This window comes from Oncorhynchus keta, chromosome 10 (genome assembly GCF_023373465.1).
Source record: "Oncorhynchus keta strain PuntledgeMale-10-30-2019 chromosome 10, Oket_V2, whole genome shotgun sequence".
Classification (NCBI taxonomy): domain Eukaryota; kingdom Metazoa; phylum Chordata; class Actinopteri; order Salmoniformes; family Salmonidae; genus Oncorhynchus; species Oncorhynchus keta.
In genome coordinates, this window is record NC_068430.1 from 56,555,728 (window position 1) to 56,572,137 (window position 16,410).

Below are 16,410 nucleotides of genomic sequence, written 5' to 3' on the forward strand. Positions count from 1 at the left end.
CCTCCCTGCTGTAGTGACCAGTACAGAACATCAGCAGTGTTTATCATGCTGTCTGTGTTGCTGAAGCTGCATCATAATGCAGGTAGCCTGGTAACCGAAAGGTTGCAAGATCGAATCTGTTCTGCCCCTGAACAAGGCAGTTAACCCACTGTTCCTAGGCCGTCATTGAAAATAAGAATTTGTTCTTTGTTAACTGACTTGCCTAGTTAAATAAAGGGCAAATGAAAAAAAATCATAATTACAACCATTTCTGACTGAAAAGTGATGTTACCGAAATCCCTCGTTTCGGGGAAACGATCCCTATGTCTCTCTTCACGTGACTAATGTGTGCATCGCCTGCGCGTGACCAATAGGGCCTGACTTATAACACGTCATAATCATGTTCATACATTGGTAATAACAAACAGCGAATACCGTAATACAGCAAAATGGATGCAGATCATGTGACAAATAAACATGAAATTGGGGGAATGTTTGGTTGCTCAGGGGGTAAAGGGAAGTCAAATGTGTGGAATAAATTTGACAAAAAATACTTGATCAAGAAAAATAAGGTAAGGGGCAGGCGCTGCGTGCATATTATGCCAAACAGGTGCTGTTTGTTTACAATATCATTTTTTGGATCATTTGAAGCAATGTAAACAACACTAAATAAATTATCAGGTACCGAAGAGTCTGTTGCAATGGGGGCTTTTATTACAGACAATGCTTCTTTAACGATGTTGGTCCATGCTGACGCAATGGCATCACGCATTTGCTGCAGATTGGACGGCGGAACCGCAATTTTCGCCCACAAGACTGCTGCTTACTGGATGATTTTTGTTTGTCTTACCGTTCTCTGGAAACCCAAAACACTGTTGTGCATGGAAAGCCCAGGAGGGCGGCCGTTTCTGAGATACTGGATCCAGCGGGCCTGGCACCGACGATCATACCACGCTCCAAGTCACTTAGGTCACTCATTTAGCCCATTATAGCGTTACATTTTACAGTAGCTGGATGCCTGTCTGCCTGATTTATATAGCAAGTCATGGCCACGTGACTCACTGTCTTAAAAAGCGATCAATTTTCGTGAACGGGGCTGTACCTAATAAACTGGCCGGTGAGTGTATATCTCTAACTGTTTTGATGTTGCCTATATTCCCAGGTGACGGATGGCTCAGTGATTGCCCTGGTGCCCAAGCAGAACTCTGCCTACAACATCTCCAACTCCTCCACCTTCACCAAGTCACTCAGCAGATACGGTGTGTGTTTGCGTTTAGACAGGCAGACCAATTCTATTTTTTTTTTATCCACTAACTGTTTTTTTGACCAATCAATTTTCAGATCTGATTGGACAAAACACCAATTAGTGGAAAAAAAGTGTTTTTCTGTGAATATGTTTCAGAAAGCACTGCTAAACATGAGAAATATCAATAAAAATGATGCATGCGTGCCAAGTCTTGACAGTAAGGTTTTAGAGTGATGTAAGTGACTAGACTACCCCCTCCCCCCTCTCTTGATCCCCTCTCTTCCTCTCATATCCTATCTCTATCAAATGTCACATAATACATTCATCTGAATCCGAACCATGTCCCCTCTACCCCATCTTCCCGTCCAGAGAGTATGTTGAGGACGGCCAGTAGTCCAGACAGCCTGCGCTCCCGCACCCCCATGATCACGCCCGACCTAGAGAGCGGCACCAAGCTGTGGCACCTGGTCAAAAACCACGACCACTCGGACCAGCGTGAGGGCGATCGCGGCAGCAAGATGGTCTCTGAGATCTACCTGACCCGCCTGCTCGCCACCAAGGTAAAACAAAGTTAGACACTTCCCCTCTCCACAGCATTGCACAAAACAATGGCAGACAATTTCTCTCCCCTCGTATCTAAAACTAGTTGTAACCACGAACTTCAATGACTAATATTCCTGCACCCCAATAACATGGTCACCGAAAAGGGCTTGTTAGCGAGCCCTTTACAAGCCATGTTTTCTTATTTTAAAAAATGGCTGACATTAGCTAAACTGCGTCTAGGCTCTGGAGTTCATGGGCACATCGACATGTCACATAGGCTTCAGGAGCCAGCTGGTTACATATGATTCCACCATGGGCAACAACAACTGGCTACTAGTTCCTTTTCAGCCACATATGTTCAACTCATAGCTAGTGTATCCACCACATTCAGAAAGATGGCTACTGACTGAAATGTAGCTAGCATGCTGATTCACACTAGGGATTAAACATTTTCTGAAAATCTACAGAGTTTCTATACCTGGGAAATAAGTTAACAATCAGAATTGCCCATTTGAAAGCGTTTTAAAACCAAGGTAGGGTTACTCAGGGTTCCCTCAAAATAAGATTGTTGATGTGTCACATTGCCGTCTTGGATGCACCACTATGTAAAGATTTTACAGCAAGTGAAACTGATATTTAGTAATGATAGAAGAACTTTGGTCATTCATAAATTCAGAGCGTCATCATGTTCCTCAATTAATTCAACGCATTTTTGGCAGTAGGCTCGACACAGAGCGCACCCCGAGTAGGTCATAGCGTTTGCCGAATCATGCAAACTTTGTAACGGCAGTCAAACGAGAGTCAAATGACCAAAGTTGCTAAGCTTGCTAGATAACCTCCAACGAATGACAGAATATCTCCTATTTGGCTAAATCAAGTTGATGATTATACAGATATCAGATCAGCTCATGAATAATGGAGAGATGAAGAGTGGAAATTGTTTAAATATCAAGGTGGGGACCAACTTTGTTTAATAAAATATCCATATCTATTCTCATACCGTTTCTTGAGCACACATTCTCTACCGAAGCGCTCATATTGGCAGCAATACGAGACAGCGCAGAGAAGCGGGGGACATTTTATGGCTTTATTTTGACATGCATAGGCGAGACGTGCTTTGATAATGCCACCTGTCGATTATAGATTAAAGTTAGGATTTTTTTATGCAATTTCTGGTTTCAGTGGGATTGGGATGATAGGAAAATAGCCTAGTCTATATAGAGGCCCTAGGCTCAACACCGGTTTAAATCAATGTACCGGGATCCCGGTTCCCCGTGTTATACCCTATCTAGCCAACTAATTGTCTTATTCTTTGATGCATTTTGGTCAACTTGCTCATATCAAGCAATAGACAGTTTGTGGAAAGGTAAAAATAACAAGGGGGGACACGTTTTCTGAATGATCAGGCAGTGGAACTGAAATATATTGGTAGCTCGCTGGTGACTCTTTTATTCATTTCACAATGAATTAAGCTGGGTTTCCCAGGTCGTTCGGTGCTTACTGCTAATGCCGGCGAGGAAGCTAAACAGGCGGCTTTGCAGCGCGTCTGTATGACGGTTCACACCCAAGAAGGCTCAACCAATCACCCGACGTAACTGATGAATATTAATGACTTTGCCGACAGCTATCCTATAAAAGGAGGGATAGCTCCTCCAATAAAGGAAAAACAACACCCACTGTCCAAGCTCGGACCGCTTTCCTCCCGCAGCCAGCTCACTCATTGACCTTTGTTTCCCAGGCGACTGGCTCAGAGGCTCATTAACATTTTTCATAACCTTTTGCATGAGGGGGTGCAGCTCCCAAACGCTACATTGTGTCTTAATTAGCAGCCTGACCTTTGGCTATTGAGCTGTTTGGTGTTAGCTGGAATCGGGTCCCGGGGATGGGGGGCTGCTTTCTCCTAGGACCTAGAACATTTTATCGGTACCCTCAAGGCAGTGTTTGAATTGATTAATGGGATGTCCATATTTTTGTTCTAGCCCAGCTATAAAACACACCTTGGTTGAATCAAGCGCTTCCAGATGAGTTGGTTTGTGTTGGGCTAGAACAAAAATGTGCATTCCTTCAAGTAACCGGGCCCAGGTTTGCTGTCCAGAGTTGCGTTCGTAAGGGTGCGTCGTACCGAACATTCCAGATTGAAATACTCTTGCAGGTAGAAGGCTATTGCTTCTATCTGATCGTTCCACAATGTGAATGCAGCCCAGCCCATGTTTTACTGAGACTGGTGCTAGTGACACTAGTATTAAGCACTAGAGCCGGTGTTATGCTATTAACCATCAGCCTGTTACTTTCTTCTCCTCCATGCCTTGTTGGTAGCATATCATCTACCAGGCGCAGAATGCCCCACAATACCATGCAGTCATTTACAGGCGCTAACTACATTAAGGCGTTTTCTGCTCACCCTTGCAATATCTCTCCCCTGTTCTTTTCTCATTATCTTGTGATTTCCATTGTTACTTCAGGTAGAAAAGTGCAAGGTTAGGAATATGGGGGTTGGAGAGTTTCTAATCATTAACGCAAGTGGGAGGACAACAGGAGACTTGGCCAAGTGTAGTTTCATCTTATTGTAATAGTGCCTGATACTTTCGATTCTTCCCAAAAGTGCATTCATCCGCAGAGTGCACACCCCACCAATCTGGCTCTCCAAGCAGCCTCAATCAAATGCTCCAAGTATTTGAAAGAAAACCAATACTTTTTTAACCCAGGTCTGTGATTCATCACCATCTTCCTTCTCGTGTCCCCAGGGTACGTTGCAGAAGTTTGTGGACGACCTGTTTGAGACTATCTTCAGCACGGCCCACAGAGGTAGCGCCCTGCCACTCGCCATCAAGTACATGTTTGACTTCCTGGACGAGCAGGCCGATAAACACTCCATTTCCGACTCGGACGTACGGCACACGTGGAAGAGCAACTGGTGAGTGGGTCAGGGCAGTTTGTGCATGCGTGTTGGGTGTGTGCGTGACAGAGGGAGGAAGAGCAAGTGTATGTGAGGCAGGTTGTCTAAGAGTGTATATGTGACACTGTGTGAGAGAAGTTGGGTAATAGTGTTTTTCCTGGCAGTGTTTGGGGTTGAGTGTTAGGGACAGAGGAGGCTGGTGGAAAGAGCTATAGAAGGATGGGCTATTTGTAATGGCTGGAATGGAATATGGAACAGCATCAAATACATCAAACATGGAAACCACGTTTGACTCCGTTCCATTTACTCCATTCCAGCCATTACAATGAGCACGTCTTCCTACAGTGGCAAGAAAAAGTGTGAACCCTTTGGAAATAACTGGATTTCTGCATAAATTGGTCATGACATTTGATCTGAGCTTCATCTTGGTCACAACAATAGATAAACATAGTCTGCTTAAACTAATAACACACAAACAAATATACATTTTCATGTCTTTATTGAACACACCGTGTAACCATTCAGTGCAGGGTGGGAAAAGTATGTGAACCCTTGGATTTAATAACTGGCTGACCCTCCTTTGGCAGCAATAACCTCAACCAAATGTTTTCTGTAGTTGCGGATCAGACCTGCACAACGGTCAGGAGGACTTTTGGAACATTCCTATTTACAAAACTGTTTCAGTTCAGCAATATTCCTCGGATGTCTGGTGTGAACTGCTCTCTTGAAGTTAATGTCACAGCATCTCAATCGGGTTGAGGTCAGGACCCTGATGGCCACTCAAGAAGGCATATTTTCTTCTGTTGCTGCCATTCTGTTGTTGATTTACTTCAGTGTTTTGGGTTGTTGTCCTGTTGCATCACCCAACTTCTAATGAGCTTCAATTGGCAGACAGAGCCTACATTCTCCTGCAAAATGTCTTGATAAACGTGGGAATTCATTTTTCTGTCTGATAGCAAGATGTCCAGGCCCTGATGCAGTAAAGCAGCCCCAAATCATGATGCTCCCTCCACCATACTTTACAGTTGGGATGAGGTTTTGATGTTGGTGTGCTGTGCCTTTTTTTCTCCACACACTAGGGAGAGGAGCAGCAGTGTTGAACCTTCTCCATTTATAGACAATTTGTCTTACCGTGGATTGATGAACATCAAGACTTTTAGAAATACTTTTGTAACCCTTTCCAGCTTTATGCAAGTCAACAATTCTCAATCTTAGGTCATCTGAGATCTCTTTTGTTCAAGGCATGGTTCACATCAGGCAATGCTTCTTGTGAATAGCAAACTCAACTTTTGATTTTGTTTTCATAGGGCAAGGCAGCTCTAACCGACATCTCCAATCTTGTCTCATTGATTGGACTCCAGGTTAGCAGACTCCTGACTCCAATTAGCCTTTGGAGAAGTCATTAGCCTAGTGGTTCATGTACTTTTTCCAACCTACACTGTGAATGTTTCAATTAGAGGTCGACCGATTATGATTTTTCAACGCAGATACCGATTATTGGAGGACCAAAAAAGCCAATACCGATTAATCGGCCAATTTATTCAAAAAATAATAATGTTAATGTATTTCTAATAATGACAATTACAACAATACTGAATTAACACTTATTTCAACTTAATATAATACATCAATAAAATCAATTTGGCGTCAAGTAGATAATGAAACATGTTCAATTTGTTTTAAATAATGCAAAAACAAAGTGTTGGAGAAGAAAGTAAAAGTTCAATATGTGCTATGTAAGAAAGCTAACGTTTCAGTTCCTTGCTCAGAACATGAGAACATATGAAAGCTGGTGGTTCCTTTTAACATGAGTCTTCAATATTCCCAGATAAGATGTTTTAGGTTGTAGTTATTATAGGACTATTTCCCTCTATACCATTTGTATTTCATTAACCTTTGACTATTGGATGTTCTTATAGGCACTTTAGTATTGCCAGTGTAACAGTATAGCTTCCGTCCCTCTCCTCGCTCCTCCCGGGGCTCGAACCAACAACACAACGACAACAGCCACCACATCGAAGCAGTGTTACCCATGCAGAGCAAGGGAAACAACCACCCCAAGGCTCAGAGCGAGTGAAGTTTGAAACACTATTTGCTCGCGCTAACTAGCTAGCCATTTCACTTCGGTTACACCAGCCTCATCTCGGGAGTTGATAGGTTTGAAGTCATAAACAGCACAATGCTTGACGCACAACGAAGAGCTGCTGGCAAAATGCACAAAAGTGCTGTTTGAATGAATGTTTACGCGCCTGCATTTGCCTACCACCACTCAGTCAGATACTTAGATACGTGTATGCTTGTATGCTCAGTTAGATTATATGCAACACAGGACACGCTAGATAATATCTAGTAATATCATCAACCATGTGTAGTTAACTAGTGATTATGATTGTTTTTTATAAGATAAGTTTAATGCTAGCTAGCAACTTACCTTGGCTTACTGCATTTGCGTAACAGGCAGTCCTTGTGGAGTGTAACGAGAGAGGGGCAGGTTGTTATTGCGTTGGACTAGTTAACTGTAAGGTTGCAAGATTGGATCCCCCGAGCTGACAAGGTGAACATCTGTCTTTCTGCCTCTGAGCGAGGCAGTTAACCCACCGTTCCTAGGCCGTCATTGAAAATGAGAATGTGTTCTTAACTGACTTGCCTAGTTAAATAAAGATTAAATAAAGGTGTAAAAACAAAATATATATATATATATATATATATATATATATATATATATATATATATATATACTATGTGTGTTATTAGTTGAAGCACACTATGTTTGTCTATTGTTGTGACTTAGATGAAGATCAGATCAAATTCCATGACCAATTTATGCAGAAACCCAGGTGATTCCAAAGGGTTCACATACTTTTTCTTGCCACTGCATAGTTTGTCCCACCAGCCTCCTCTGGTTATGGTTAACTCAAATGTGTTCCCTCTCTCCTCCCCCTCTTTTACCCCCCTCCCTCTCCCAGTCTTCCTCTGAGGTTCTGGGTGAACGTGATCAAGAACCCCCAGTTTGTGTTCGACATCCACAAGAACAGCATCACGGACGCCTGTCTGTCTGTGGTGGCCCAGACTTTCATGGACTCCTGTTCCACCTCAGAACACAAGCTGGGCAAAGACTCACCCTCCAACAAGCTGCTCTACGCTAAAGACATTCCCAACTACAAGAACTGGGTGGAACGGTACGGCTAGTAGCTGTGTTATGCACCTGGCAGACATTTTGGATCAGGTTGAAAATGAGGCCCTTGATTTCACTTTGTTTAAGATTGGGATTCAAACAGGGTTTTATCCTCTCTTTAAACCATTTGATGCATCATATGATGTATCGTACTGTATGAAAGAGTCATATGCACCGTTCAAGATAAGGTATTTTGTAACAATGTCTTACTCTTAAATAATTTCTGGGTAACAATTAATTACCTTACTGAAGTAGTTTTCAATTTAATGGTTAAAAAAAAGAAAATTATGCGTTTTAGCAAAATAACTTTCTCAAGCAAGAATATTGCTAGGACTGTCTGGGTGGGGAGGGGAAAACTGAAAACTAGCCGTTACTGGCTCTTTGTTATTGGTCTATTAACCAATTTACCGCATGGTGATATCACCAGGCAAGGAGAAACTTCACCCATGTAACACCTGCTGATTAGAAGGTCCTGTGTAGACCAGGACCTATCAATAACACTGATCACATGTTTTACACTTTTACAGTTTTACTTTCATCAGCTGTTGTACAATATGATACAAAACACAGGAGAAAACTGAATTTGACTGCGCCGGGCCTTTGATATATATTCTAAATTTGAGAATTCTACCGATAGGGTTAATGGCAAGCGCCTCGATGAATCATTTGGTCTTTTGATCCTCTCTCCTATCCCTTCTTTTTTTTTCCCCCCTTCCCTCGCTGTCTCTTCTCCCTCTCCTTTTTTTCCCTTTCTCTCCTCTCTCTCTCTCCTTTAATCACCCTACTTTAATCCTGTTGCCTCTCTCAGGTACTACTCCGACATCTCGCGGATGCCTGTCATCAGTGACCAGGATATGAGTGCGTACCTGGCGGAGCAGTCGCGGCTCCACCTCAGCCAGTTCAACAGCATGAGCGCCCTGCACGAGATCTACTCCTACATAGTCAAGTACAAGGACGAGGTGAGGACAGTGGCCACCGTTTAGTTTGTTTGTTTGCTCATCGAGCCTTTATTTAGAAAGGATTGCACCCTACTTTGGAATATATCACTTTGAGAAGCTGCTCTGTTGTTGCTCTCAACTACTGCTTTTGTCAAATTAATGTGACGGTTTCTCATTGTTCTTCTCCCTCCTCTCTCCCTCATTCGCTATTGCCCCTCTCTCTCTCTCTCTCTCTCTCTCTCTCTCTCTCTCTCTCTCTCTCTCTCTCCATCCCCTTTGTCTCTTTCTTCTCTCTGTCTCTCGGTCTCTCTCTCTCTTTCTCCATCCTCAGATCCTGTCAGCTCTGGAGAGGGATGAGCAGTCGCGGAGGCAGAGACTCAGGAGCAAGCTGGAGCAGGTCATTGACACAATGGCCTTGGCCAGCTGAGGAATGACCCTTCCTCTCATCCAATTCTTCTCCATCTTCCTCTCCGTCTCTCCTCACCCAGAGAAAATGAAACTCAGACAGTGTGGTTTTCAAACCCTCCTAAAAACACATGATGAGCTACTGCAAAGGACAGAAGGCAGTACACTGCACAGGGGCAATTCAGCAGTACTGGGCGGGCCTGTGCGTGTGTGTATGTGTGTATAAATGCAGGTCTATAAGTGTGTATGTGTGTCAGAGACCGGGGCACTGGACATTTCGTCGCACACACACCGAGAGACAACGTCACCGGAAAGCATTTTGATTATCGTAGCTGTTGTCGTCGTGGTTTTGTTTCTCCGCTGTCGGTTTTCCCGGATTTTGTCTTCGCTGAAGCCGTGTCTCGGGTAGCCAGGATGGGAGTTTTGGAATGGAACTCCGTTTTGGCATCACGAAAAGGACGGAACATTGTTTGGACATGGGCCTTTCTCGGAGCCAATGAGAGAGTGGCTCCTCGGGTCACATGATTCCCGTAGGAGTCAAAGACATTATTACTGTTGTTTTTGTTTTCGTATCATTTAAAAAAAAATAAATGTAATCAACTGCCCACTCTGATCTCTCGCCACCTGTGTTACTGCTGAATTTGCACAATTTACAGAAAAGTTACAAAGGAAGACTATATAGATATTATATATAAATACAACTACATTTTTAAAGAAATGAAGATTAGGGTTAAAACATTTCAGTTTTTAGCTGAAAAACACAATTTTAAAAATCCATCTGTTGATACAATGAAATTTGATATTTCAAGCAACAAAAAAAATCTACATTAGAAGAATAAAACAACCGCAAAAGAAAAATAAACTAAAGTTATCCTGTGCCATGTTTTTGTTGTTGTTGTGAAGTGCAAAGACATTTTGTTAGATGGAATATGCTACCGTATGATTTAAATATAAGTATGCCTCGTGACTGAAATGATTCTCTGAGTAATAAAAGATGGGAAGATACGAAAATGTAAAATATCTAGGGAAGAAGAAAGCAACTTTGTCCCTTAGGGCCACCATAGGAAGGGCATCTCATTATATTGTCATATTTCTGTATTGGAAAGTTGGGCTGGAGAGGTCCTGCGAAAATAAGAATTTGCTGTCATTTCCGATTTTTGTCGTGCAATCTCGTTTTTTGAAAAGCATCAGACTCACGCAAGCGTTGCTTCTTTTCCTAGACACTTCAGATTAAATCTAGTTTGAAGGCTAATTTGTTTCTTCCAGGGCTAAAAAAATTGACAGTTTGTGCTACAGTGGTTGACTAATGTAGAGCATTTCACTACTTGAACCAATAACCATCTATAAGCTAACCCACCACCAGTTAGCATCACTACATCTGATTGGCTGAGCATGGCAGGAAATGACCAATGCTGAGTGGGGTCATAGTTCAACGAGTGCACATGTGATAGAACATCCACTTTACCCGACATGTGACCTGAAATAACATATTGGGTACAGTATATCTTGAGGGGCTGTGAACGGGAGGAAAACCCAGTTTTACCCCGAAACGAGTCTCGTTTCTCCACCCCTATACAACCGGAAATCCACCCTCCTTCAGTATTTCTCTTAATCTCTTCTGTACCTCCCTAGGCATTCTCTCATCCTCGTAACATCTAACGACAACAACAAGAACAGTCAAACTCTTGGTGGTTCCAGACTTGGTCCACCTATCCACTAGTGTTAGCCTCAGAATGTGTTCTCAGTCAACTTAACTGGTAAAATAAGGGTTAAATAAATAGCTAAATGGGGTCAGGTAGGGCTTTACTAAGCCTCAGTCTAAAATGACAAAGTGGAGAAAGACAGAAAGCCTTTTCCAGCTCCAGGCCCTCCTGCTCATCTCTTCCCAATGCTATTATGCAGATAATAGGCAAGGTGACGGTAGTACGGTACGGAAATCTCCTTCTCTCCTAACCCAGAGATATGAGACGAGACGGGGCTTTAGCTCTTACCCATAGGGGGGTTGGGACTGGGGAGAAGAGGCACCCTCCACTCATTAGCAACACAGGGCTAAGTAATCCCCTAGCTCCCCTGGCACTTGTTTCCATCTAAACAAACCCTAATGCCATGTGTGGCTTAAGCTTTTTTTATATATACTTCTCTCTTAAGATAATTGTTATTCTTGCTCTTCTATTTTCCCTTCTTTTGAAGTTTTGGAAGTTTGACTTTGTGGTGCGATGTTGTTTTTTTTAAATATTTGTTTTAATTGCTTGCCCAAAACCAAACTGTGGTCTAATGTATTTTTGTTTGATTTTGTACATTGTATTTACTTAGTTTTTTGTTTTTCATGATGATGACGTGAAATGAAGCTTTTGGCAAATTTTCTTGTAATTGGGTTGTTTAAGTTGTTTTTCCTCGTCTCTCTTTTGAACATGTACATTGTGCGTAATACGGTACGCCGGAGATAATGACGTCTTTGGTTTATCCGAAGTTGAAGTACTTTACCGATCTAAAGGTTTCTTTTCTGATCTCCACGATTAGTGGAAAACATTGCATCAGATAAGCATCTGTGTCCTTTCAAGATTGAATGAGTCACTTGACGCTATAATCCACATCTTCATTTTTTTTTTTAACCTTCGGGGCTATCGTTTTAATCGGAAATAAATGCTGTTGCAATTCATTGTATGCCAGGTTCCTTCCAATATTCCTCTGCACAGAAATGAAGAAAAAAAACACCCCTAAATAGACAGGACACATTGGTACATCTCAAATGGCACCATAATACCTATCTATTGCACATTGGCAGTGGTCAAAACTAGTGCACTATATAGGGAATATGGTGCCATTTTGGACACAGGCATTGATGTATACAGCTATATTGCATTCCTGTTGTACCTTTCTCTACATATCGGACCGTTAACATACGAGTGCTAGCATGGTCCCAGATCAGTTTATGATGTGTGGCCAAGACTGTATTAACAATGTATTGAGAGGACTGCACAAACAGATTTGAGACCAGGCTATACAGCTGCTGCTTTGAGAGCCAAACAGAACCCTTCTAGGGACCACTCATCTTGCACTACTAGTGTTCTTGGGCCAAAACAACATTCCAAAGTTAGCTTCTTCAAACCGAACAGGGTTCCTTTCTAAGCGACCGTGTACCTGACTAGCATGTTGGGAGAAAGCTTTACATTTTGACATAATACATTTTTAACTACTGTACATACTGCAATTTTTTTTTTAATGATTAGTCAGCTTTACAGGTTTTTTTTTAAAACATGTTTTTCCATGAGTACACAACTTTCCCTCTTCTGCTGAGTCTACCTTTCAGTGCTCTTAGATCACAAGTTACATGCAGTAGATGGGTCTCCAAAGCTCCGGAGCTCAGTGAAGTTGTTAATAGCAGTCCTATGATATATCCGCATCGTAGCCATGTATGTGGAAAATGCATTACACGCTGGCAGCTCGGCCTGTCCGAACTCTTTCATTTGAGTTTCTCCCATCACTGCCCTGGTTGGGTTTTTTATGAAGACGCAACTTATTCTCCATTTCTCAGGACATTGCCTCTGTTGTTTTGCGGCGTTCTCTCTGCGCTGCAGTTCCATTGTTTCAATGTTATGGCCTTGAGAGGGGAGGAGGACTTTAGCTTGTTTTTGCATGACTGAGTTGACTTGAGTTTTCCATCCAAGTCCCAGAAGGCTCCTACGTGAGATTTCATTGTTTCACATGTTTCTGTCCCTGTTTGTTTGTATGGTGATTGGCTTGTGTTGGTGTCACTGAAGTGGCACAATGTAGAGCATGTCGATTTAGTAGCATCATGGCCATTTAATGTGATCAAGAGGAACCCGGCGCTGAAACTTGAGAGAGACTGACGTAACGCTGTCATATGATCGACAGCCGACCGGAAGTCGTTGTGTGGTCGGTCCCACATTGTTTGGTTGACCATCTCATGCCATTTTACAGTGTTATGTCAATAGACATAACAGTACATATGAACTGTCATGAACTGTTATGACCTCACACGGTCCATCTCTCATCAACTCAAGTTAGCTCATCATTAGTCTTTTCCTGAATCAATCTCCACCCAAACAGATTGGGCCAGTTTCACAGAAGCAGAATAAGCCTATTCCTGGATTTAAAAAAAAACACCTTTTCAAAGGAGATTCTCGAAGAGCTTGATCTTTGGAGCGGGAATATGTTTCATTCTGATCTGGGAATCTGTGACCCAAAATGATCAACCCAGTCATGCCTTGTCATACTATTGCCTTTCCAAGCCCTGGTTTGAGAAGATTCTGATCATTTAGTTTCCTCTTCATTATTTTTTTTTTTTTATCAAACTCACAACTCAGTAGCTGTAATTTTTCCAAAAGAAAACTGCAAAGAATACAAGAAAATACAAAATCGATCAATTACAGACAAACTGGCAAAAACATTTTTTTTCCTACATACAATCATTCTGATACTTTAAGTTTCAGACTTCAAGTGACTGTCACAAGTGTGCAGGTTAATGTTCAATGTGTAAATATTCTGTTGTTTCCTATTTTGCAGATTTACTACTTGTAAATAAACACTCATCAAGGAGAGATTAAACATTTTTTGCTAAGTAAAATGTGGGTTTCCGCTCTCTATTTGGTGTTGAAAAGTGTCCACAAAAAAACACACACAGGATTTGAATTATTCGTAGCCAGAGCGAATTCATTGATTTATTTTACAATGAGATGATATTGCTTGGAAAACAGAGCATGCTTTAAAATTACAATACTGTTATACTGGAATGGTCTTACCGTTTCTCTGAAGTCCCATATCGCCCTACTGAAACGATATGTCTATAGGTGGCCCTCTTGGTGGTAAAGTTTCTATTATATATGATGATGAATCATATTACTGTTTATGTCTGTCTTATTTCTGGATGTTCAGGGGAATTTCAACAGTGCCAACATTGGGGGTTCATTGTTGAACTGAATTTACAGAGCCTTCAGAAAGCACAGTTCCTTCACCCCTAGACCTTATCCATATTTTGCAGTGTTACCAAGTGGGATTAAAATGGATTTAGTTGTCATTTATTTTCAACAATCTACACAAAATACTCTCAACAAATTCTCACATTTGTAAAAAGAGAGATGAAAAATAAATCCCTAATATATCTTAATTAGAGAAGTGTTCAACCCCCTGACTCAACAGAATAACCTTGATTACATCTGTGTGTCTTTCTGGGTAAGTCTCAAATAACTTTGGATTGTACCATAGTTTGTTTGTTGTTCTTTTTAAAATTCTTCAAGCTCTGTCAATTTGGTTTTTGATCACTGCTAGACAGCCATTTTCAAGTCTTGCCATAGATCTTCAAGTCAACGGGGCGGCAGGGTAGCCTAGTGGTTAGAGCGTTGGACTAGTAACCGGAAGGTTGCAAGTTCAAACCCCCGAGCTGACATGGTACATATCTGTCGTTCTGCCCCGGCAGTTAACCCACTGTTCCTAGGCCGTCATTGAAAATAAGAATTTGATCTTAACTGACTTGCCTAGTTAAATAAAGGTAAATAAAATAAAATATTAACCACTCGGGAACATTCAATGTCATCTTGGTAAGCAACTCCAGTGTATATTTGGCCTTGTGTTTTGTGTTATTGTCATGCTGATAGCTGCATTTGTCTCCCAGTGTATGTTGGAAAGCAGACTGAACCAGGGTTTCCTCTAGGATTTTGCCTGTGCTTTGCTCTATTCTGTTTCTTTTCATCCTAAAAAACAACTCCATAGTCCTTGCTGATGACAAGCATAACTATAACATGATGCAGCCACCACCATGCTTGAAAATATGAAGAGTGAAACTGGATTTAGGTTAGTATTGTGGAGTAACTACAATGTTGTTGATCATCATCAGTTTTCTCCTATCACAGCCAATCAATCAATAAAATGTATTTATAAAGCCCTTTTTACATCTGCAGATGTCACAAAGTGCTATACAGTAATCCAGCCTAAAACCCAAAACGGCAAGCAATGCAGATATAGAAGCACGGTGGCTAGGAAAAAATCCCTAGAAAGGCAGGAGGTGACCAGTCCTTTTCTGGCTGTTCCGGGTGGATCTCTGATGTGTATGTAACTCTGTAGCTGTTTCAAAAAGTCACAATTGGCCTTATGGTGAAATCTCTGAGGTGTTTCCTTCTTCTCTGGCAACTGAGTTAGGAAGGACGCCTGTATCTTTGTAGTGACTGGGTGTATTGATATACCATAGAATGTGTCATTAGTAACTTCACTATGCTCAAAGGGATGGTCAATGTCTGCTTTTTTTTACCCCCCTCCCCAATCTACCAATAGTTTTTTTTTTTTCTTTTATCCATCTAGCAATAGGTGCCCTTTGCGAGCCATTGGAAAACCTCCCTGGTCTTTGTGGTTGAATCTGTGTTTGAAATTCACTGTTCGACTGAGGGACCTTACAATTATCTGTATGTGTGGGGTACAGAGATTACGTAGTCATTCCTAAAATCATGTTAAACACTTATTGCACAGTATTTAAATACATTAAAGTTATTATATGACTTTGTTATAGGCACATTTTTACTACTGAAATTATGTAGGCTTTCCATAACAAAGGGGTTGTATACTTATTGACTCAAGGCATTTCTTAAAATTGCTAAAAACATCATTCTGCTTTGACATTATGGGGTAATTTGTGTCGGCCAGTGGCACATTTTAAATTCATCCTGTAACACAGTAAAACATTGAAAGTCAAGGGGTGTGAAGGCACTGTATGTGGACATGTACAGTTTGTACCAGAAAGTCCTGGTACTGCTCCATGTAAGACTGTGTAATTGATCTACACAAAATTGTAGTTATTTATTTATTTGACCTTTTATTTAACTAGGCAAGTCAGTTAAGAACAAATTCTTATTTTCAATGACGGCCTAGGAACAGTGGGGTAACTGCCTGTTCAGGAGCAGAACGACAGATTTGTACCTGTACCTTGTCAACTTGGGGGTTTGAACTTGCAACCTTCCGGTCCAACGCTCTAACCACTAGGCTACCCTGCCGCCATAATGTCAAAGTGAAAATAAATTGTTACAGTTTTATAAAAGTGAAATAACTCAAATAGTTCTTGCATAACTATTCACCCTCTTTGTTAAGGAAAGCCTAAATTAATTCAAAAGTAAAACTTTGCTTAACAAATCACAAAAGATACTCTGTGTGAAATAATAGGGGTTGACGTGATTTGTTTTAATGACCACCCCTGCCTCTGCCCCACATACATGCAACATAT

At 41.5% G+C, this 16,410-nt stretch overlaps 1 protein-coding gene across 1 annotated transcript in view; it reads left to right on the top strand.

Annotated features, from left to right (window-relative positions):
- LOC118389002 (plexin-A1-like) overlaps positions 1–11,846 on the top strand; it is a 302,199-nt gene extending 290,353 nt beyond the window's left edge. Inside the window, exons 27-32 of the mRNA XM_052527317.1 lie at positions 1,142–1,238; positions 1,595–1,785; positions 4,513–4,682; positions 7,631–7,843; positions 8,648–8,798; positions 9,109–11,846. Of these exons, the coding sequence (XP_052383277.1) occupies positions 1,142–1,238; positions 1,595–1,785; positions 4,513–4,682; positions 7,631–7,843; positions 8,648–8,798; positions 9,109–9,204 (918 nt within the window). The 3' untranslated portion in view covers positions 9,205–11,846. The remainder of the gene's footprint in view (positions 1–1,141; positions 1,239–1,594; positions 1,786–4,512; positions 4,683–7,630; positions 7,844–8,647; positions 8,799–9,108) is intronic.
- Positions 11,847–16,410: the final 4,564 nt, after the last annotated feature.